The sequence below is a fragment of the Talpa occidentalis genome, unplaced genomic scaffold (assembly GCF_014898055.3).
Source record: "Talpa occidentalis isolate TD23 unplaced genomic scaffold, MPIMG_talOcc4v2.1 talOcc4.7, whole genome shotgun sequence".
Lineage (NCBI taxonomy): Eukaryota > Metazoa > Chordata > Mammalia > Eulipotyphla > Talpidae > Talpa > Talpa occidentalis.
Window position 1 is genome coordinate 130861643 of NW_023605083.1, and position 24927 is coordinate 130886569.

Genomic DNA, 24927 nt, shown 5'->3' on the forward strand with positions numbered 1-24927 from the left:
TGAAAACATATGACACGTGATCCCCCTCCTGCGACGTGCCCGGCTCTCCACCTGCAGCTGTGGCTGCAGAGGCTGGTCCTTCGGGGACAGGATGGTCAGTTTCTCATTGGCCCCTGAGCCAATTCCCAGGGATTCTCCCATGTCTACATCTGGGTGACAGGAAGAGAAGGGCAGCCTCTCCCCCGGGACACACGTCCGGCTGATGCCTCTGGGGTGATCATAGCTCACCAGGATCCACAGGAGAAATGGCCTTCAACACCATCTTCCCAGAGGGTCCTTGCTGTCTCTTTCTGAGCACAGAGCCTGAGCAGATGCTTGGGGCTCACGGGGAGCTTCTGCAACCTCTAGGACCATTGAGGACACAGTACAGAGAGCTGACCCTTCGACCTCTCTACTGACGGGGTACAGGTGGCCAGGCCTCAGCCCATGGCGTCCAGCTATCTCCTGGCCTGACCTGGACTCTCCCTGTTCAGCGGTCACGTCCATGTTCACATTGTGCTTCCCTGTGAGTAAGCACAGGCTCGTCCCCCAACCCACTCACCAGCCCTAGGGTGGCCAAAAGCCTAACATCTCTGGCTTGTTCCCAACACTGGTGATTTTGAGATTTAAAGTTTCACCTGCAGGGCCTCCCCAGTGGCGCAGCGGTTGAGCGCTGGGTTGCGAAGCTGCCCTTTGCAGCGCCGGTTCGATCCCCGGTCACAGGGTGAGGGTCCCACATGGCGCGCAGACCTCTCCTGCCGCCCACTGCTCCCCTCAGCAGTGTATTTCGTCAGTCTGTCTGTTCTGCTCCCCGCTCTGGCTCTGGTGAATTCTCTCACCCTCCCGCGCCTCTGACTGCACCCAGTGCTTGTATAAATAAATAAATAAATCTTTTAAAAAAATAATAAAGTTTCACCTGCAGTCACAAAAAGGAGTTATCCTCGAGTGAGAGGAAGTGGACTGGGGCTAAGGGGCGCACAGCTCACAGACGTGAGCTCCAGCCTACAGACCTGCTCGCCGGACCCTCCTACTGAAGACCTTGTTGGTAGATGCTTTATCAATGGTCTGAAGTCACAGTTAAGTGTGATGTCATCTCCCCAGTGACATCACAAGCTCTCTAGGGGTCAGGCTCACTGAGGGGCCGCTCCTCCCACTTGCTTGGGATGCTCGTGTGGACAGGGTCACGTGGCACGATGCCAGCTGCGCTCTGTATTTATCATGAAATCTGACATGTGAGATCTGAACTTACTAAGATGCAATGACGGGGGTGACTTGTCACGTTACCAAAGGCTTATTTTCTTTCAGGGAAAAAGTCACAATTCAATTCCTCTAGGGAAAAGCCCTACAGGGCTCAAAAGATCTATTTCAACATCACCTAACAGAGACACGGCTGGACCCGAGCAGAGGTCAGTGTACCGGCCAGCTATCCTGACACAGCGGCCCACAGTGCATGGTACTCACCAGATGAGGCATCAGGAGGTCAGCCAGGTAGACAAAGGCAGCTCCAAGGGTGAAACCAATGGCCACGGGAAAGAAGGCAAAGGCCCCAAAGCCCCCAGAGGACGTGGCCATCTCGACCGCTGGAGCCAGGAGAGACCAATAGGAAGCTGCTAGCATGACCTAGAAAACCACAATGAGCAACAGGTCATTAAACTGCTCCAGGAAGACCTCCCAAATGGGGTCTGCCACACCAGACCCCACAACTCCTCCCCAGCAAGTATCATGCCAAACCAGAAGCCGCCATAGAGTTCCTGGAACCAACGTTGGAAGAACTCAGTTGGGGCAGGATGGAGTGGACTTTGGGATGATGCCTACTTTGCTGTCGGTCAGACTCTAATTCAGTAGTTCTCACCAGGGGCAGCTGTTTCCTCCAGGCAGTACCTGGCAGTGCCACGCGAGGGCAGGGAGACGAGGCTGCTAGAAGCGTCTGGTGAGTGGAATCCAGAGGCCGGGAACCATTCCATGATCACAGACCCTGCCAGCTAAGAAACCTCTGGCCCCAAACGTCATCATGCTGCTGAGAAATGCTGTTCTCACTGAATGCTTCCAAAACAAGCTGTTCACTGCTTTGTGAGCTCTGCTGCATTACGAGACAACGCTGATTATTGCAGTGCTTGCTGATGGTGAGCTGAAATCTGTCTTCCTTCCATTTTTATCTGTTACCTCTGGGTCTACTCTCTGAAAGGCCAAAGATGTTGTCTCTATTCTGCGCTATCTGACAGCCTGTGGCATTTGTGAACACAACCGGTGAGTCGATGTCAGCTGGGTCCCGTCAATATTCTTATCTCTGAAAAGGCAGAAGGGAGCTGATATATGCTGGTCAGTCACCTACTCTTTCCAGAGACCAATATTCACATGTGACATCTTTTTTTTTTTTTTTAATTTTTTTTTTTTTTTTTTTTTTTTTTTATAGAGGCATGCTTTATTTATTTGTTTGCTGGTTTGTTTGTTTTTTTTTTTTTTTTTTTGTTTATACATGCACTGGGTACAGTCAGAAGCGCGGGAGGGTGAGAGAATTCACCAGAGCCAGAGCGGGGAGCAGAGCAGGCAGAAGGACCGAAGCACACCGCTGAGGGGAGCAGCGGGCGGCAGGAGAGGTCTGCGCGCCATGTGGGACCCTCCTCCCGTGGCCGGGGAGCAGCCGGGGATCGAACCGGCGCCGCAGAGGCCGCGGGCAGCATCGCAACCCAGCGCTCAACCGCTGCGCCACCGGGGAGGCCCCACATGTGACATCTTATTTTATCATCACTGCAACCCTGGGAGGCTGACGTTGTTTGCTAGTGCTATTTGTAGATAAGGAAACTGAATCTGGAAGAAGATTATTTGCTCAAGTTCCCACAGCCAACAGGGGGCAGATCCAGGGGACGGAGCCGGAAAGACCATGTTGACAGAAGAGCCACGAAGCTCGACGCAAATCGCTGTGAGGCCAACTGGATGTAAGAGCCTCCAGTGCTGAGCGAATTCAATGCTCGTCCACCGTCACCTGCACTCAGGAGGCTGTGACGTGTTCTTGCATGAGCACACCCGCTACCTGTGGAACCACATGCTAGTCATCACTGACATGGGAAATGGTGAATGGGTTTCTAAAAATGACTTAATTATGCCTTGTCATAAAAGAACTTCAGTTTCACGCATGTGCAAAATAACCTGAGTGACAGAACCAGGTATTAGCACGGCGGCAAGAAAGAACAACTCCATGCAGCAAGTGACTCCTTCCAGTCATCACCCAGCCAGAATCACTCGCACAGGGCTAGATTCCCCCAGCAAAGGCTGTAGGGCCATTCACAGGAGATTGTATCTGTGTCAGAAACTCCCAGAAAGAACGAACATGTCTCATCAGCTCAGCCCCAGGAGGCCATCGAGGGGACGAGTGGACAACTTCCCCATCCACGGCCTCATCCATGCCTTCCCCGTGTCTCACTAGCTTCCGAGGTCAACAGCCCTGGGTGCTACCATTCCCAGGAAGCTCCCTGGGGAGAAGCACCTGGACCCAGACACAGAACTCTCAAGCAACCTCCCAGACAGCCCCGTCAGCAACTCTAAAACCACGGGATCCAGCGAAGGCTGCGCCATGAATGAATCAATGACACGTTAATTTAAAAACTGATCTTGATCTGGCTCATCGACAAAAGATGGGAGCAGCTCAAATGCACACCAGTGGATGGACGAAGAGACAAAACCTGTTCAACAGACTGATTTTCAGGCACGAGAAGGATGGCATGAGATGCTACAACGGGGATGGACCTCAAGAATACTAGGAAGGAAGCCAGGCACAACATGCCACATATCTGTGATTCTGTTCAGATGAAATATCCAGAACAGGTCAACCCATGGACAGAGAGCAAATCAGCGACTGATAGGGGGTGGTAGGGATGGGAAAGGAAACGGCTGCTTAACGGAGACAGGGTCTCCTTTGGGGGACGAACATATCTGGAACTAGAGACACAGGATGGCTACACAACACTCTGAAATCCCCTGAATTGTGTCCCCCAACATGGCTCATTTCATGGCGTGTGGATTTTACCCCAAAGTTGGTTTTTTTAAGGTGGGCTTGGACTTGGCCTAACCAAGCCTGAGAATCTGATCTCATGGTATTCCCCCTCTCTGTGCTGAGCTCCTGATCCCCTTGCCACAGCCCAAGAACTTCCACTGGAAAATGTGAAAAAGGCAAGACCCAGGCCTCGAGCCCTCTCTTCTAGCCACCCCAGACGCCCTGCCTGAGTCCGTGTGTATCACGGGAAAAGACAGGATCAGGAATCAGGTGTGAGTCTGAGTGTTGGCTGTGTGATGACCTACATCTTCTGCAGCTCTGCTCTGAACAAAGTGGGGCAGTAAGAAACTGACAAGGCTGTTCTAGGAAGTCTATGTGGCAATGCACCCACAACGCCACCCGAACTCCTGGCAGGAAACAGCTGCAGCCGGATCCCTGTGGGGTTGGAGTCTTCACTCTCCCGAGTCTGCCCTCCCCCAGCCTGCTCTCACCCCGCCTCCCTTCTCCACCCCGCTCTACCTGGTCCTTTTCCATCCCACTGGATTCATCATTTATGTCCATGTTTCCCCAGGACCCGGTGCATGGCCAGAATTAGGGCTGTACCCCAGCCGCAGCAACCGGGGTATTCCTGGACAGAGCTGGTCAACTCTGTTGCCTAAGTGAGTTCTCTGTTATCCTCAAGAATGAAGGGGCACGGTGGGGATGCAGAAATCAAAAGAATCTATAATTAGGAAGTGACTCAACACTTACTTTTTTCATCTAAATTTTAAAATGATTTTGCCTTACAAGCTAAGTTCTATGCCAGCTCACACTCAGATGGCCTGGGCCTTAGGCAAACGCTGGCTGAGCAGCTGTTCAAAACAATGGAGCTTTTCTTGGGTATGAAAAGAAGTTGACTTTCAGAGCTTCCAGAATAATGCACTAAGAGTCTACTGATAGAGTTGAAAGGGGTTTTAGGTGGTGACCTAATTCAAATGCTTCATCTAACAGATTTAAACTGAGACCCCCCCAAGAGATTCAGCGGATTCACCAAAGCCCCAGAGCCGGCCACGGCCACAGAAAGCGGGCACCCCCAGATCAAGTCAGGACCATCTTCACCCCTACACTGGCCCAGCGTCTTTTAAGAAACTCTAAATGCTACAGCATGAAGACAAGGTTTATGTTGCTGCCCCTTTTCATCAGGCAAAGAAAGCATCCAGAACTGCAGCCTGGGGTTCATCAGCTTTAGCAATACCCCAATGTAATCAATCTCCTGGAAATCCCCCATTATTATGACAGCAGCTATTCCCAGAAAATGCGGCAGTAAGAAATATTTGGCAACTAATAAATGGCGATAATGATCTTATTAAGCATTTTCCTCAGGAAGATATATCGGAGCTTACAAACCTAAGCCCATGAAGAACCACGACTGCTAGAAACAGAACCCCCCAGCAGCAGAGCCGGAGCTCGGCTCAACACAAAGTGCGTGGACATTACACCCTTGGTCTCAGGCTCAAACGAAAAGGCCCGGCTTCCTCACTCATGGACAACACGTCAAAATGGGAATGGTCTCAGTGCAACGTGCACCCAGATTGGGTCCTGGGGTCAGGAGGAGGAATCAGAGGGAAAACTGGGGAAATCCAAATAAAGCCTGGGGTTTGGACAACTCGGCCATGGTTATGAAAGATGCATGTGCGGGGAGACTGGGCAAAGGTCATGTAGATTTCCTGCTATTGTGCAACCTTCCTGAGCCTCTAAGTTACTTCCAAACCCAAAGTTTTAAAATTGAGTGGCCGTTTCTTAGGACTGAAGTTGAGGAGACGTGCCTGCTGAGAGGTATCAACGCTGAAAGCGGAGACCTGAAGACAGGAGCACCCAACGTTTGCTGTGGGGTCAGCACCATGACTGGTCTGGGGCCTCTGGGGGCGGAAGTCAGAGTGGGGGACTCTGTGCTTCCATCAGGGTGGGGGACAGCCAGCAGAAGGCAGCTTTTAAATTTTTAATTTTAAATTAAAGCCCTGACTCTTAAATTACATAAGCATCTATCTCTGGGGAAAATTTTTAAATAAGCTGATCATATAATTTGAGGATACAGTAATGTTCTCTATCAATGTGCAATATGATTTTTGAATGTTTCCATCAAAGACCCTGATTTCATGGGGAAAATCCCATGGAGGAAGGATTCTATGTACATAAATGCCAATTCAGAAATATTTCTGCCTGATAACGAGACACCCACCTAGACCACATGTTTCTGGGGAAGACCCCTAGACCACAGCCTTATGCCAGAAAAACAACAGGGACTGGAGGAGACATTTAAAATCAGCAGATACCTGTAAGCTCTTTAATTACCTGAGAGTAAAACCCCCCACTTCCCTTCCTTAGTTCCCCAAAACTAGCAAAACTCCTAAGATTCTTTTTTTCAAAATATCATGCAAAATGCCACAGGGATTCATATATTAAAATGCTATTAATTTCCCTCTGGTGTCAGACGTACCAGCACAGAGTCATCAAAAACAATCAGCTGAACACCTAGTCACAGCAGGCAAATCTTCTCATTTATGTGTAAGTGTTCATTTGGGGACAATTTCAGCCCTGGAAATATAAATGAATTTGTGAAGAGTTCCTTAAGGAATACATCAGAATATTCTGGCATGATGGGTGCAGTTAAGCAATTCTTTTATTATAGTAATGACAGTGTAAAGACTGGAAGAAAATCCAAGCCACAAAACAATTTCCCTCTCAATAAAGAAGAGAGGAAATTCTTGCACACAGCTCAGTTACATGCACCAAGTATCAGCAGCAATTACTCAGTGAGCCTCTAAAGATGGTGCACAGAAGACAGGAACACAGAGTCCAAAATAACAATAACCAACTGGGGGCTGCAGAGCAGACCCTCCTTAAATGTCTATTGCAGCAAATGAACATGGACTTGAACTTCAAGGACTTGAGGTCTCCAACAGGCCTTGAGTAACCAAGGCACAGGTAAACTTGCAAAACAAGTCAAGGCAGTATTACTCCCAATGGGCCTCCCCAATGGCGCAGCGGTTGAGCGCTGGGTTGTGAAGCTGCCCAGCACTCAACCGATTCGATCCCCAGCTGCTGGCGAGGGTCCCACATGGCGCGCAGACCTGTCCTGCCGCCTGCTGCTCCCCTCAGCAGTGTATTTCGTCAGTATTCCTGCTCTGCTCTCCACTCTGGTGAATTCTCTCACCCTCCCGCGCTCTGACTATACCCAGTGCTTGCATAAATAAATAAATCTTTAAAAAAAAAAATTACTCCCAATGTACAGAAGTCAAGTAATATCTCTAACATCTACCTTCAAATCAGATGGCAAATTAATTTTTAAAAGTCAATCAGTGACTATTACAGGACCCATGTCATATTTAGCCCTGGGGGTGCTGGAAGGAAGGAAGATACAAAAGCCAATCTGGTTCCCATCTTCAAGGTGGCTGCGACCCCTAAGAGAGAGGACAGGTCACATCTGAAATGACCAAGAAGGCAACTGAAACAATAAATGAAGGCAGCCTGGGGCGATTCCAAGAAAGGAGACAACAAAGTTGTAAAAAAGTATAACGCCAAGAAAAACACGGTGAAGGGCTCTTAGACGCTGGAAGTGGTTTAGAACGGAAACTGAGGGCGGGGCCCGCTCGCCAGGGAGGTCAGTGGGAGCTGTCTGGGAGGCAGGCATGCCAGAGCTTATGCCTTGATCAGCCTAGCTGGGAAACAGGATGTGTGTTGGGGTGCCGTGAGATAGCTGGGTATAATTAAGAGGCCTGGCACAATGACTTGGACTTGAGACAATGGATGACCTGTTGCCAACTCTGGTGGTGCACTAATCTCCTGGAATTTTCAAACGACGAGGCCAAGGCCACTCCACAACCTAGGAAACCACAGACGGGCTGTTGGCTGCGGACTCCCTCCTACAAGGGAGGCGGTGAAGGCCTGACCCAAACGGAGCAGAGGGGCTGGAGGAGGAGAGGAACCTGCACATGTCCTCCAAAATGAGGGTGCCCACATGCATCAATATCAAGCCACCCTCCAGAAACCCAGGAGGGGGCAGATGAATTTTGCATCGATTCAGCTTCCAAATTTGGCACGTCAATCATGACTTGAGCATGAATAAAATTCAAAGGGAGGCTACACACCTGTACTGAATTTCCTCTGCATCAAAAGCCTTCACACTACACCAGCTTCAGATAATTTTACAGGATTTAACCTAACTGCTCAAAATTATCATCATTTACATTCAGCTTCAATTACAGCTATTCCCTGTAATTGATGCAGACCTGCTGGAAAGGCCTGGCTCATTCGAACTACATCCACCCAGCGAGGATGATGGCAGGGGCTTGGCCTCTAAGTCTGGGTGATTGATGTCTCCAAACGAGGAAAACGTACTGGTGCTTAAAAAGAAAATCTATCGGATCTCCCTGGTGGTGTAAAGGGTTAGGACACAAACTATGAAGCTGTCCGCAGCCACTGCAGCACGAGTTCAATCCCCAGCGAGGGAGCTACCCACATAAGCTATCTATGACCCACTATCCCTCTCCTCGACAGCTGCCCAAAAGGAAATGAAAACTGATGCCCACACAGGGACTTGGACAAGAATGTTCACGGTAGTTTTATTCATAACCCAGGCCTGGAAACAACCCAAGTGTCCATCCACAGGCAAACGGACCAAGACGTTATAATATATTCATAAAATGAGATATTCCTTAGCAATAAAAAGGAAGAAACAGTAACAGCTGACACAACCTGGATGAGTCCCAACATCATTATTGAGTGGAAAACTCAGACAACGTAAGATAAATTTATATACAAGACATATATGTACACAGTATGAATACATTTAAGCACAAAAATATGCAAAATTATAATGTTGGAACCATAAAGCGGTTGCCTGGGAGGAGAGGCAACATGACTTAGGTATAGAATCTGGGGGAAGAGAAACATTCTCTACCTCATTTGGGTGATGGTTATACATTGTATAATTGCAATTATATTGAATGATATATATTATATGTGTACATATGTGTAATGATAACTATATTACATTATTTTATAATAGCATATTACTTCATAATATATAATTACCTAATATCTTACAATTATAATACTCAAAAGTTATAGGGTTAACTCTTTAAGATTTAATTTTCTGTCTGTAAATAATATTCATTTTAAATTCTTAGGAAATCTGTGGGCACCCCTGATTCTGATGAGGCCCATTTGCTCCGTGGGCAGTCCATTGGGTATCCAGGTTCCAGTGTCCAGACTAAAATGGCCCCTCTGAGGATGATCTTTGCCAAGTGCATGATGACACCAAGGCCCAGAGCTGAGAGTCAGCCATTCTTAAATCCAGTGGTATTAGACAAGCACAGTGATCAGGCCCAATGGACCTCTCAGCATCCATCCTCAGTGACCAGAGGTCTTCATTGGTGAGGCCTGGACTGCAGCAGGCTCCTTAAAACAAGGACAATCCCCCAAGACCTCAGTGGACTTTAAATTTATTGACCAACAATCTAATTCTAACTTCCTCTGACAAAGCAGGGAAAGAGCCCAAAAGAGTTAGGCATCAGGCCCAGTCCTGGCCCCAACCTAAGGTCCCACGCCGAAGTGCAATTCAACTCAACAAACACTTACTGAGCACCTGTCAGGTGTGAGAGGCCCACCTGGACAGGAGCACACCTGTGATGACCCTTTAGCTACAACTGAAATAAGACCACGGGGCTCCAAAGTCAAACAATATTTAGACATTTGGCTTGAGTTTGCCATTCCTCTTCCACAGACCTATTATGTGAATAATAGAAAGACACAAGTATAGTAATTACTTTGATCCTTTCAAAGCAGATTCACACTAGCGGGGTGAGGGCGGTCTCCCATAATCCTTCAGCTTGCCAAGATCATTAACTCCAGGTAGACTGAAAAATGGGGCGGGAGAGGCAGGGGGCATCCTTACTGCAACTTTTCACCAGCTGGTCACCAAGAGAGTGAGAACACGATGTTGCCCAAAGCAACCTCCCCGTGGCACCCAGCCACCAACCCATCAGCACCCTCTCAACTCCGGCCTGTTGATGGACAATCACACCAGCTGGACAGGCCTCCCCCACCCCAACACCACCGCTCATGCACGCTGCTCCAATCTGTCCCATCTCTGGCTGCTAAGCAGCAGCCCTTGCCAACATTTGAAGGAGGGGAGAAGGGCGAGCCGTCTGGCTCCACTGAGAAAAACTCGGAGACCTAGATACAAGGTCCCTCTCCCTCCAGAGAGAGGATAAAACTGCTGGTGTTGTGGCTCTCCTGGCTCCAAGGAAATGGCCTACGAGGCTTATGGCAGGAACTTGATGGCCAAAGAGAAGGAAAGATACCACCCCTTGTTCCAAACAAAATCACAATTCATTGTAGCACTTGTGGGAACACGGCTTCTCATGGGAACACAGACTCTCGTGTGTTTCTGTCCTGACTCACTGAGGATGCGGGAGAGCCTATCAGGATGGTGGCAGAGATGCCTGGGAGGGGCACGGCTAGAGGGCGGGGCCATGGCACACCACCTCAAGGAGGAACTAGGTGGGGTGTGAAAGCACCACCCCACCATCTGAAATTCAGGTTGAGCTGCTCATCCTATATTTCATCTGCAACCCTGGCTAATCCCAGCAACAATTCCAGGGCATACCTGTTCTCTCTCGCTCACGCTCTCTCTCTCATCCTCATTGCATTATCATGGATAAAGAGCATGATCCTGGGTCACACTGCCTGATTCAAATCCAAGCTCTCAGCTGGGAGCCCCGGGTAAGAGATTCCTCTCACCAGGGCTACTATTTCTTTATATAGAAAATTAAAATAATAAAAATCATAGAAATAAAGCAGCACTCATAAGTAAAATGGAACTAATAACATCATTGACATATAGACTGACCATTTGCCAAGAACTGACTTATGCCTCCTGACAGCTGGGAACTATTAGGATCCCTACAATCACATGAGGCAGAGGAGGTTAAGTAATGAACGGCCAGATAGCCAGTAAGCAGCACAGCCAAGGCTTCAACACAGCCAGTGTGGCTCTCCAGTCCCTGAGCCTGACGACAGCACTGTCCCCAGGGAGGGGCTTGCCACCTACGACTGCTGCAGGGGCTGAATGCAATAATGCAGGGAAAATGCTCAGCACAAAAACCAGTCTAAAGACTATAAATGCCAGATAACACCTAAATGTATTATGTGTCTATTTTTACTATTAATGGATTTGAGAAAAGAGTTTGGAGCAAAGTCTTACGATCTCAACCCTAAAGTTTCTAGGGAATTGAAGTCCAATTTACCCAGCGCAAAACTGTGTACATAGATGTGTCGTGAATGGATAATAAAATGTGCGTGAATGGATAATAAAATGTGCGTGAATGGATAATAAAATGTGCGTGAAGTAGGTGCTGAGTACCCAGGGGGACCACATACATAACAAATGGCAAAGGGGAGCCTTCCCCAAAACCAAAGGCTCCCCTCAACCTTCCCACCTGGTCAGGAAGCCTCTAAATTTCAATCCAATTCAAAAACCTGCATACATGGATTTCGTGTGTATACAGGTCTGTGTAGAGAGAATTCTGCCACCAAATTGGGGGAAATAGCAGGCAAGGAGGTGGGATTCCAGTTAACCAGGAGCTCAGAGGTCCAGGGAGGGCAGAAGCCAGAAGGATGGAGGAGACTGCATAGAGAGCACTGCACCCAAGGGTGACTGAAAGGCTGAGCTGAGCCAGAGCTGGGAGAGGGAGCAGAAGCAAGCACCCAGGAGAAGCCGGGCAGGTTCAGGGAAAGACAGGTCAAGGTGGAGCACAGGTGTGGGTGGATGTGCAAGCAGACAAAGCAGAGAGATGGAACAAGCCGTGGAGCATGAGGAAGGCTGTGCCAGACACTGAGACTTGACTCGATTAGAACTGGTGAGCCATGGAGACCTGAGGAAGGGTGACAGGATCTCAACGATGATTTAGGAAGATGATTCTGGGGGGCAGCAAGAATTAACTCAGGAAATGGCTACTAAGTGCTGACTCTCCGCCGGGCACTAAGGGTTGCATAAACAAGACAGGCAAATTATCCATCCAGGAGGCACTGACATGGGAAAATAAACCAGAAAACAAGTAAATAAGAAATTCAGAGACCCATGAATGAGATGAAGGAAATGAAACGTCCTGGGATGGGTGATGGGGAGAAGCTCTTTTATTTGGGTAGTCAAGGAAGGCTTCTCTGAGGAGGTGACATTTGAACTAAGATGCATGATGAGAGAGCTGCTATTTCATTCCAAGTGAGAGAAGAGCGAGTAAAATTCCTTGGTCCCTGGCAAAAAATAAAAAATGAGCATGGCTGAAACCCAGTGACATAGGCAGGGGAGACCCCAGGGAGAGATGGGAGGGCTAGGTCCCCTCAGACATGAGCGAGTGAGGATTTGATTCCTTTACTGGGGAGCTGGGGAATGATGGCATTTGCAAAAGCTCCTGTGGTTGCAGGAGTGAAGGGGTGGAGGTGGGGGTGAGGGGTGGAGAGGGGGCTGGGCAGGTAGGGAAGGGCAGGCGGGAAAGCAGAGCCGCCCAGGTGAGCTGCGCAGGTGGCAGCAGCGCAGGTGAAGAGCATGGGTCGCAGCGGGATACACGCTGCAGCCCGCGATGACAGGCTGGTGATGGGACGGACGAGTGAAGAGCGCAGATGCCTCTCCCGTGGCTGCTGAACGACACACCACAAACTAGGTGGCGTGAAACAACAGAAGTGATTCTCCCACGGTTCAGGAGGCGGTAAGTCCAAAATCAAGGCGAAGGACAGAACCGGAGCTGCAGCAGTGGAAACAGACACACGTTGATGCTCAACGACACACACCTAAACTCACAGGCTGCGCTAATGCAATGTCACGTCCACAAAAATCCTCTTTAATGAAAAATAAAGAAGGTTTAAAAATAGGTAAATATCCAAGTGAAAAAAGTCTCTGGCGGAAATAAGACCGCAGAAGTATAAACTGGGCAAAGGATGTAAATGGCATTTGCGAAAGCTCCTGTGGTTGCAGGAATGAAGACGTGGGAAGGGAAGTATGGAGTGGAGAGGAGGTACGTAGTGGAGGGGGGGGTGCGGAGTGGAGAGGGGGCTGCACAAAAGAAATTCCAGGGGACCAAGGAAACGACCAAATGTTTACAGAGAAAAGCCAGGAAAATGGACACCAGGCTCAGGGCACAGACACCACCCAGCCCCAGCCCTGGGTGGCACCACATCACCTCCCTCAGTGACACTTCGTCCTCTGGACGGCTGAGACCGGCGCCGAGCTCCTGGAGGAGTGGCAAGGACGGCAGGTGCTCACAGGCGGGCAGGCATGTGCCACAAGACACAGGGTGGCCGCCACTAGCACAGCTGCCACGTGTGCAGCCCGCTGGAAGCTGCTCCTGAACATGAGTCCCTGGAGCAGGGACTTGCGACAGTGTCTGCACATGTGGCTTCTCCACGACCAACACCTGCGACCTCAGTGAGAATGCACGGCTGCTTTGATTAAAAAAGTAAATCAGTGCAAGTCCCAGTGTTGCAGCACCAGACCGCAGTAGCCAAGCAGGAATAGAGATGAATGTCAGAGGGAAGCCAGCAAATTCAGGGGACAACAGAAATAAAGATAAAAAGCTGTCGTTAGGGCGCCTCCCTGGTGGCACAAGGGTTAAAGTCTCAGCGCTATGAAGCTAGTTCCAGGCACTGCAGCACGAGTTCAAAACCCAGCCAGGGAGTTACCCACATGATGCAGCAGACCTCTCGGCTCACCCGCTGCTCCCCTCAGCAGTGTATTTTGGTCAATCTGCCTGTTCTGTTCCCCGCTCTGTCTCTGGGGAATCCTCTTACCCCCCACACCTCTGGCCTACATCCTCGTTCTTCTACACATAAATATTAAAAAAAAAAAAAAACCTATTGTTAATATCAGAGGGAGAGGCTGTGTGGAATAAATCCATGAAAGAAAGGACCAGATGCTGGAAGGAAAACAGTGGGAGAACAGGAAAGTGTGCTCAGAAACTAAAGCTACTACGGCCAAAAAAAAAAAAGGAACATTTGCTCTTTTCATGGTGTTAAAGTCAATGAAGTTTCCACCATGCAGAACAAAACAGTGAAGATATTATGAAAATAGAAAGAGAGGAGCAAGGAGAATGAGAGGCTGGGGCCAGGAAGTCCAGCAGCCAGCTAATCAGCCTAATAGAAAGAGGACAGAGGCCATGGGGACTGCTCAGGGAACACAAAATAACATTGACCAGAACTGAAGGCCGCTGGTTTCCACGTCAAGAAATTGCAGAATGAGTTTATTTAGCAATGTGGGAGAAAACTCCTCAAGCCACAGACCAAAGTGGTTACTTCTAGAAAAGACCACAGATCCACAGAAGGGGGCCAGGGAGGATGGCTGGGTTTGTTTTTTTTTAATTATTATTATTTCTTTTTAAGCCATTTCTTAACGTTTATTCTTTCCAGGTGAGTGACCTATTATTCTGATGAAATACACATTGGTTCCAAGAACCCGGCCTGAGCTGCATGTGCAACAAGCCGTTCGTGCAGACGCGACAGTGTGTGCTGTTCCTGGAGCTTCGGGTCTATCTGATAAAAGGAAAGCAGGTATTACAGTCATTTCACGTGCTGGACAACCGGTGCAACTGCCAAAATAACAAGGGAAGTTCAGGATATGTTAAGTGAGAGAACACGTTTTAAACAGTATGTATAAGGGCCTCCCTGGTGGCGCAGGTGGCGAACTCATTACCACCACGATGGCCTGAGTTCGATCCCCGGCCAGGGAGCTACCCATACAGCACAGCAGACCTCTCCTGTCTCCCCGCTGCTCCCCTCAGCAGTGTATTTCAGTAGATCCACCTGTTCTGCTCCCCACTCTGTCTCTGGAGAATCCTCTCACCCCCTGCACCACTAGCCTACACCCCAGCTCTTCTACCAAAAAAAAAACAAAAATTTATAAAAAATATGTATAATGTGACTCCATTTGTAAAAAGTATACACGATCGAAGAAAGCAGAGAGGACCATGCCCCTGGGAAGGACTGCTAGGGGGAGAGGGAAGGTGATTATCCTGGAGCAATAGCAGGGACACCCAACATGTGTTGCTGGGTACCCGCCTCCTGGGGGAAAACTGTCCCAAAACCACAGCACTCAGGTTCGTGGACTTACACCAAGCCCAAATCCCCGCGTGCCCTCCACCCACTTCCCTGGTTATGAGATAGCAATCAAGATGGATTGGCATTCACCGTGTGCCAATCAATCACCCAACTAACAGCCTCAAATGGGGTCACTATAAAAGAGACAATTCCATTTTACAGATGAGGAAACCACAACTTACGAAGTCTAAGGAGGTAGCCCAAGTTCACACAACTAATAAGCAGAGCAACCAGGAGCACCCCCGAGCCAGAGGACTCCAGGCCTCATTCTACTCCATGAGACCGGCCAGGGCGAGGCTGGCTGGAGGAAAGGCTGCACCACTCGGGGCCCAGCACCCCCACCACGCCGCCCTCAGCTCACCCCACGCTGCTGACGGTTTGAGACATTTCCTGACATGACTACATCCTGAGAAGTTCGTCATAATTAAATCGCAGGGAAATTTTCAAAGTGCTTCAGAGATGTAATGAGTTTACATTCAATTAGTTTCTTCCTTCACTGGGAGAATCAGAAAGCCCGATTTCCTTAGAGATTCAGAGGGGAGGGTTTCTCACTGCCCGTCTGGAGATTTCTTTGCGTTTTCAGGGATGTAAATCAGCACATGCCAAAGTTCTGGAAAAACCGGGCTGGGCCGAAAGGCAGCCCTCCCCAACGTAAACCTCTAATGCACATGCCACACTAGAAAAATCTGTCAACAAATGAAAATCTCAAGTGTGAAAAGGAAAGCCTCTGTCTTCTCGGTGCTTCTAGTTTGAGAGGAAGAGAAATAAACAAGCACTAGAATCTACGGCAAAGTGCTATAAAGAATGAGCAGGGAGAGCTACAGATGTTTGTCAAGGGGCACTAACCCCCCACTTGGAGGGGGCTGGTAGATTAAGAAGGAGAAAATGAGATGTAAGTTTCCTTAAGGAGCAAACTCGATGGCAAGGACCTGGAAGGGACCGAGTGACAGAGTGAGCACAGCCCCGGGTCTGGGAACTAGGCCCACGGCGGGAAGATCAGGTTAGAGGAAATGACAGGCTGACTCTCCCCTTGGCCGGTTGCCAACCGTTTGCCTCCTCACTTAACCTGCACAGTACCAGGAGCGTTCCTGTTCCTAGCCAACTGGATGCCAACTCTCCATGAGGGAGAGGATCCCGCTTTCCAGGCGCTACGTGAGATGATGTCCCACTTAGGGTTCTCCACAGTGATTCATGAAATGGAAGGAAGGCATGAAAATATTTATATTCTCAAACGGCAACTGGGGATACAGGTGCCTAGGACCTATCCTTCCTTTTCTACTCTTCCATCTATCCATGCATCTATCCATGCATCTATCCATGCATCTATCCATGCAACCATGCATCCATCCATGCATCTATCCATGCATCTATCCATCCATCCATCCATCCATCCATCCATCCATCCATCCATCCATCCATGCAGCTATCCATCCATGCATCCATCCATCCACGCATCCATCCATCCACGCATCCATCCATCCACGCATCCATCCATCCACGCATCCCTCCATCCATGCATCCATCCATGCAACCATCCATACATGCAACCATCCATCCATCCATAAATCATGCATCCACCTATTCATCCATACAGCCATCCACCCACCCATCCGTGCATCCATGCACCCACCCACCTAGCCATCCATCCTGCATCCACTCACCCATTCATTGCAGCATTTATCTGTTCACTACATAGAAGAAAAAAGTTATTGAGACTTTCCCATATGTCAGGAACAGTTCCTTAGTGTCTTTCCTGATTTACTTTTTAAGATTGCAATATTCATGACTCTCACCCTGCCAGGAATTTTTGTTTTCTTTATTTAGTGTTTTATCACCAGTCCCTAAAATAGAGCCTGATATACCCCCTGGGGGTGGAGAGGAGGGAGAAGAGGGATTAGGGGAATCGAGAGGACCATGGAGGTCCCTGCCCTTGTCCAGGGCCCCAAGGCCCTAAGCAGCCCATGGAAAGGCCAGACAAAGGAGTCCAGCATGGAATTCCGTACACCTGCACCTGCTATATGCAAATAATAAAACCTACAGCTACAGGATTACTTGTGAGAGTCAGATGAGGCAATAGATGGGAAAGCACTTTGAAAAATATGAAGCAATAAACCAATGCCACATAATAATATTTGGGACTCAGGAGCCCCTAAGATATAAGCGCTCCCTGTAGTAGTCAGCTCAAGGACAGCCCCCCACCCCACGGATCTCTTCCTGCATAATTACAAAGTGTTCTGCAAATTCAAATCGGCAACCTGTTTAAAACTTATGCACAGGCAATGACTGTGGGCCCCTTCCTCCTGCCTTAAATACAATACTAATCTGTTTTTCCCTTGCTTATGCATTTAACAGATATATATTTTTTCCACCCTCCTGGAAAACTAACTCACTTAGCCCCAGGGCTGTCGTGGTTGATTTCTTCACAAGAAGACCAGAGCTTCAGAAACCAAGAGAGGTTTCCAAAGAAACGCTTAGGGGAAAAAAAAAAATCTGTGCACAGGTGAGAGTAGGCCTCCTCATACCCACTTGTCAAATGCAATCTCCACCAGGCGTGATGGTTCTATTCAGTCTGCGGTTTGGCAAGTCTGGGGAAAGCGCTCCTGCCGCTGAGCCAGTGAGATGGAGGATTAAGTCAGGGCACCCTGACAGCAAAGACCAGCTCCCACCGGTAGGCTATGGAAGTGTTCGCCTCCCCGACATTTTGTTGTCTCTGCTCTGCAGGGCACAGAAGTATTAAACAGTCATGGCTGGATTTTCCTCCCACCATGTGCATACGGTGGGAAGGGAAGGATTTTGGAGCTCAGACATGCCCAGAGGTTACAGGACTTGCTGCTAATCACAGCGACTAGAAACAGCTCAGCTAGAAACATCCCCAAGCCCCCTATCCCCACTCCTGTGTGAGCCCACTCTCTTCATGACTGTGCAGGGTCAGAGTGCTGCTTGCTGGCCTCCTTCACCCTGGAAGAGGCTCCTGTCCCCTGGGGAAGGTGGCTCTCCTGAGGTCCACTGTGTCATGGTAGGAGGCATTAGGGAGGCAGGCAGAGTGAGGCCAAGGAACAGTCAGCAAAATCCTCTGACTGAGGCCAACAACCCTCTCCAGACCTGGGGAAGGAACGCAAGTAACAGCCCCTCTGGTCTCCACATTTCTCGTCATGCTCATGGGGGTGATGAGAAGGTGAGACCCTCAGTGTGGCTCTGCCCCCTTCTCTGCACACAGACATGCCCGAGAAATGCCAGGCTGGGCTTTCTTTCCATCCCTCCTGCCTTCGTAAAATGCTCTTAATGTCCATAAATTAAGTACACAAAATGGGGCAGACACTCCCCCACAAAAAGGGAACAAGACTGAGGCCTAAATTTGAAAGAAAATGTTTTGATCCTTAAAAAAAAAAAAAATGACAGTAATAGAGGTGCAGGTTGACAAAACCAAGTCAGGATGAAGCATGGAATGTATTGTTTTAAAAGGTGGCATTTCTCCCAGGTTGCTTCCAGGTCCAGCCTGGAACTACCCCCTCACACGAAGCTATGTGTCCCCTGCACTTGGAGAGCACCTGGCACCCATGTTACTGCTAGCCACACAGCACCCACCTGCCCCAGAGGCTAATCCCTGCTTCTGGAACAGCGGCACCCTCACACTGAGAATCTAGCCAAACCCTTTCTGCTCAGGAGACCAGGGCACCTGTGACTAATCTGCTGCTCAAGGAGAACAAATTAAGCATCACTGGATCTTTCAGTGATACTCCTCCTTGGGTGTTGTCAGCAAACGGAACTGCAGAAAGCCAGCACTTCCTCTCACCCATTGGGGGTAGTGTCCAAGGGAAGCTGAGGGGCAGGATGGAGGAAACAAGGCAAAGTGGAGCCCCAGTGTAGGGTCCAGTGAGCCCTGGGAACCGCAACAGTGGAGCTCCGGGCCACAAGAAAGGATCGTTGGTTCTGGAAGGGTCGTCGGCCGACAGGCACATCCGCCCCCGCAGCAAGGGGAGATGTAGATGGGAGAGCAGAGCTGGGGTAGTTTCCTCCCCCAAGAACTAGAGTTTCCCTGCCCCCTGACTCCAGAAGGGTCCTCTTCCAGCCCAGCCCAGCCAACCCAGAATCAAAAGAAATGTAGGCGCCTACCCTGGCGAGGAAGTGAAATCATCATCATCTGCAGATGATGTGTGTTCTGCAACCGTCCAGGGCCCGGGGGGTTCATCGTTGGCTCAGGCAGCTTAAAAGAAAAACTTGGAGCCCTTGGCATCATCCCCACAGGTTTTTCAATAGTACGCGGGGGAAACAGCCAGCATGGAGACAGCAACGTGGGCCCCCTGAGATTCTCTACATGCTCTCTCCTCTGGGCTTCCTCTTGCAGCGTGGCTGGTCCTCTCGTGGCGCTCTCCACCTCACCGTCTCTGAGTAATGCTGCCCTTTATCCCTGACCTCCTAGGCTCAGGTGTGCACACTCACACATGCCCACACCATACTCCAGGTGTCCGCCATCAGGCATGCGTGCCCTGAGCCCAGCTCCCAAGCACCTCCTGCATTCAAGGCTGCAGGTGATAGTCACAGAGGCCAGCGGCACAAAAGCCTGACCAATCTTCATGCACCCTACATATGTGATATACAGAAAACCCCAAAGACTCTGCAAAAGCAACATATAGATTCCATACAATCCCCATTAAAATTTCGACTATATTCTTCAAGGAAATAGAACAACAAAACACTAAAATTTATATGGAGCCATCAAAGACCCTGAATAGCAAAAGCCATCTTGAGAAAAAAGAAAAATGGAGACATCGTGTCACCTGATTTTAAACTATATTATTGTAGGGTGAGGTAAAAAAAAAAAAAAAAGGCATCAGGCTTTTCTGCCTTCCCGCCATTTGGATTGATGACAAAACTCTGTGGTCCTGAATGCATGCCTGATGGCGGGCACCTGGAGTAGGGTGTGGGCATACGTAGGTGGGTGCACCTGGGCTGAGAGACTGGGCTTATAAGGGCGGCATCACGGGGACGCCAGCAGAGAGAGGAACAGAAGCGCAAAAGGAGCAGAATCACCAGAAGAACCAGAAGCGAGAGAGCCCAGAAAGAGTGAAGACTTGCTGGGGGCTGGAAGGTCTGCCAGCCTCCTGGCCCCCCTGGCACCCCTGGCTGCCGTGTACCTGGTAAATCCCAATAAAAGCCTGCAAAAGCCACCGAGGGTTCCACGACTCTCCTATACCCTGTCTGCTCCATTCATAGACAACCTGCCTTGTGGCCTTTCTGCCACTACAATTATAAAGCAACAGTAATTAAAACAATATGGTATTGGAATAAAATAGACACAGCAATCAATGGGACAGAATCAAAAACCCAGAAGTAAATCCACACACACATCAAAACCTAATCTAGGACAAAGCAGACATGATCCTAAAAATGGAGAAAGGAGACTCTCTAACAAATGGTACTGGAATCTCTAACAAATGGCCAGCACACGTTAAAGAATGAAGCTGGATCACTCCCTAACTCCATGGACAAAAGAAATTCAAAATGGATTAAAGACTTGGATGTAAGACCTGCAGCAATAAAATACATAGAAGAAAGTTCTGGTGGTGCCTTTGGAAACTCAATCTCTACAGCAAGGGAAATTAAAAACAAAAATAAAACATTGGAACTACCTTAAATTAAAAAACTTTCACACGAAGAAACTGCTAGCAGATTAAAAAGACATCTACTGAATGGGAAAAGATATTCACACATCACATAACAGGCAAGGGTTATCATCCAAGGTATACAAAGAACTTCTCCAACTTAACAACAACAAGAAACCCAATTAAAAAATGGTTAGCAGAGCTGAAAAGACATTTACCAAAGATGATAGTCAAGAGGTAGATAGATACATGGAAAAATGTTCATCATCACTTTTAATAAGGGAGATGCAGGCCAAAACAAAAATGAGATATTGTTTCATACCTGTGAGATTGGCAGACCTTAAAAAAGACCTCCCAAAATTGGGCCTCCCTGGTGGCTCAAGGGGTTAAGTCCTCAGCACTATGACGCTATCCGCAGCCACTGCAGCATGAGTTCCATCCCCAGCGGCCAGGGAGCTGACCCACATGGTGCAGCAGACCTCTCCTGTCTGGCCTGCTGCTCCCCTCAGCAGTGCATTTCAGTCAATCCACCTGTTCTGCTCCCCACTCTGTCTCTGGTGAGTCCTCTCACCCCCTGCACCTCTGGCCTGCAACCCCAGTTCTTGTATGCATAAATAAATCTTAAAAAAAAAAAAAAAGACCTCCAAAAACAAGTGCTGGACAGGATGTACAGAAAGGGGAACCCTAAAACTCTGCTGGTGGGAATGTAAAGTGGTCTGAACCTACCTTTAAAAACTAAAAGTGGGGGGCCTCCCCTGTGGTGCAGCAGGTTGAGCACAGCACTGTGAAGCTGTCCGAAGCCTCTGCAGCACAGGTTTGATCCATGGCCGGCCAGGGAAATACCCACATGGCACAGCCGACCTCTCCTGTGCCCGCTGTTCCCCTCAGCAGTGCTTTCGGTTTGTCTGCCTGTTCTGTTGCCCACTCTGTCTCTGGTGAATCATCTCACCCTCCCACGCCTCTGGCCCATACCCCAGCTATTGTATAAATAAAATATAAATCTTAAAAAAAAATAAAAGAAATAAAAACTAAAAGTGGAAATACCATATGATCCAGCAAGCCCACCAAAGAATATCAAACCATCAAAAAGTTATATGCTCTACAATGTTTTTTTGCAGCATTATTTACAACAGCAAGGAAAGGAAACAACCTTAGTGCCCACAGAAAGAACTGGATCAAGATACGGTCTATCCACACCATGGAATATGTTTCATTTATAAAGAAAGACAAAATGTTACCATTTACAGCTAAATGGAAAGAGCTTGAGGGAATTACGTGCAGCAAAGCAAGTCAGGAAGACAAAGACAAATACTGGACTATTTCCTGTATGTGAGTAACATAAGGAATCACTAACTGCCTACCCCAGTTTCCATCACCCCCTTCTTGTTTAGTAATGGAATCCAGTAAATAGCTACAAGACCCGGAATCCCAGCCTTGCTTGCAGCCAGATGAGTTCTAGTGGGTAAGTCCTGGCCAGAGATGGACGCGGAGCTCTCCATCAGGACTTTCACTGTCCAGACAGCAGATGTGATGACCTGAGTTCTAGCAGCTACCTGGGGGCAGAAAGACAAAGGCTCCCCTCTGGGGCAAAATGGTGACCAAAACAGGAGCCTAGATCCCTGATAACTCCAGGGACCTACCGTCCCAGGCTCTGAATGTCTTCTAGACAAGAGGACTCTTTCTTGATTAAGCCACTATTTTTCAGGCCCCAATTACTCTCCATCAAACCTGATTCTGGGCATAAGACATATCATATCAATTGGAGCTGGAGGTGTCTGGTTGCCATGGAGACCACCCCAACACACAGTTTCCAAAGTACAACCCACTCAAATGAGAAAGGCCTGGAGTAAATCTAAGAGATGCCAAGCCTTACCTCCCATTTCTAATTGATGCCTCCCCCCCAGCCCTGCCCATAAACCAGGATGATGCCAACCTCTCCAGCAGCCCCAGGGATAGGAGCCCCAGGAACACAGCACCTGGGATACACAGACTTTGGCTACCTTGGCAATAGGCCACCTGCCAAGGCCGCTCGGCTCTCCAGCAGGAGTGTCCTTGCTCTCCCCCGTCCTGGCCCTGGCTGCCGCCTCTCTCCAGTGTCAAGGGCTCGGATAAGTCCAGGCAGCACGGGAGTCCTGCAAGATCCTCCAATCGAATGGTCCACAGCTGGCCTCCCCCTGCACGCCCCACAGCAGTGCCTCCTGCAACCGACAGAGCGCACCCCAGAAAGCACAGCTCTGATCATACACCCGCACCAAGACCTCCAGAGCCTCCCCGGCCAGAGAGACAACAAACCACAAACTCCCCGCCCCGGGACCCCAGCGGGTTCCCATCAGCCCCCAACCAAAACTGTCCCATCCCGCCACCAGCCTATGTGTCCCCTCTTATGCTTCCCAGCTGCTCTTGCTTCTGCCCATGACTCACTTCCTTGCCCTGCTCCCTCCCCATGGTCAAACTCTGCCCAACCTCCTCTCTGACTCCCCAGCTACCAGCCACGTCCCTAGGCCTGGCTGCCCATCACCTATGTCCATGACCTGCTTACAAGCACAGGCTCAGCTGTCTTATGACGACAGGTGACCGTGGCTCCTCTTCCCCAGCCCAGCTTGAGCCCCTCTTGGGGGCGACAGTTTGGTTCTTTGCACACGCCCCACGGTGCCTTGGCCACAGCTGGTGCTCCCGAAATGGTGGGTAGATGAGCCTCGAGACAATTCTCGCCCTGCTCCCACATGTTGGGCCGGAGCACAGCTTGGGCCTTGACAAAGCTTTGACCACTGGCTCATCCCCGGTCTGTGCAGGGGCCACTGAGGGGAAGCAGTGAAATGGGACCCAAGCAGCCTCAGCACAAAGCACCAATGTCCCCGGTCATGTCAGGCAGAGGCGAAAGGGCAGGACTTAACGAATATTAACCTGGATCTCTTGCGCCGGAGTATCTTTAAAAAAAACTGACACCCCATGCTTTTTACTGTCATTTGTACTAAGATGCTATAAAAAATGGTGTCATCTACTCTCTGTCATTTAAATCACAGCAGAAGACATTTAGATTAGGTAAGTTTCGAACAAGCTAGCTAAACACTCAATTAGACTACAGAGGGAAAAAAGGCTCCAGCCTTGCTTCACAAAAGTCTTTAGAACAAAGTAGACTCCCACCATCTGTCTGGGTGGGTGAAACACAGGCTGTCTGGTGGCAGAGAGCAGCCTCAGAAGGCTCCCAGGAGGCCCTATCAGGCCCAGGGCTTTCCAGACACAGGATGCGGCCCCGAGGACAATGCAGTAAGCGGAAAGCAAATGCAAGTTCAAGTTCTCCGAGCAGCAAGGCTGCCGCCACCCTTCCTTGTGCGAGTACCACCGAGCCACAGGACGGCCTGTGTCCCCAGCAGGCGGCTACCCAGCATCACTTGACCACATAGAAAATGAGCCTGAGCAGGCGATGACCATTCCACCCCCCTGGTGTCCAAATCAAGCAGCCTGGGGAGCCACGACAACTGCCAGCCACGTAGTGGACGGCCTGGGAGCCCGCGGCAGACAGGACAGGGCTCGCCATCCAAGCTGCCTGGTGCAGGTCCTCGAACCGTGATCCCCAGCCCTACCTATGGGTGGATTTTTTTTTTTTTAAGATTTATTTATTTATACAAGAATTGGGTACAGGCCAGATGCGCGGGAGGGTGAGAGGATTCACCAGAGACAGAGCAGGGAACAGAACAGGCAGACTGACGAAATACACTGCTGAGGGGAGCAGCGGGTGAGCCAGGTAGCTCCCTGGCCGGCCAGGACTCGAACCCACGCTGCAGAGGCTGCGGACAGCTTCACAGTGCGGCGCTCAACCGCCTGCGCCACCAGGGAGGCCCCTATGGGAAGATTCTTAGCCCCACGGCTACATGGAACTTTAAAAAGCTGCTTTTTGCAGCTTATCCTGCATTGAACCACAGTCCACACTAGAACCTGCCTCTAGCTTTGGCTGCACAGTGCAATCACGCGGTGCTTGGGAAGTAACTGAGACCGCTCCCTGCTCCCTCTCCCAGCGGAGATTCTGACTCAGTAGGTGCAGGGTGTGCCCAAGGCAGTGGGGGCTTCTCAGTGTTTTCCAGGTGATTCTAACATGCAGCAGGGTGGAGAACCTTCAGAGCAGAGTGAAGGGGGCTTCCCCAAAGCCAGAGAGCTCCCTGGGGCCCACCTGCCAAGGACAATAGACCATCTGAGCTCGCTCTGCTGGACCGCAGGCGCTACAGACAG

The 24927-nt window shown here is 49.6% G+C and overlaps 1 protein-coding gene and 1 long non-coding RNA gene across 7 annotated transcripts in view; one reads left to right on the forward strand and one right to left on the reverse strand.

Annotated features, from left to right (window-relative positions):
* The window catches only part of SLC39A11 (solute carrier family 39 member 11), a 238912-nt gene that overhangs the window by 198486 nt on the left and 15499 nt on the right, over nucleotides 1–24927 (reverse strand). For all 6 annotated transcript variants that reach the window (XM_054688630.1, XM_054688633.1, XM_037493905.2 and 3 more), the window contains one exon: nucleotides 1441–1599. In XM_054688630.1, the coding sequence (XP_054544605.1) occupies nucleotides 1441–1599 (159 nt within the window). The remainder of the gene's footprint in view (nucleotides 1–1440; nucleotides 1600–24927) is intronic.
* On the forward strand, nucleotides 1101–15808 carry LOC119232028 (uncharacterized). The gene is made up of 3 exons (XR_005121984.2): nucleotides 1101–2226; nucleotides 14411–14551; nucleotides 15260–15808. It is a non-coding gene; the product is annotated as an uncharacterized LOC119232028 (long non-coding RNA).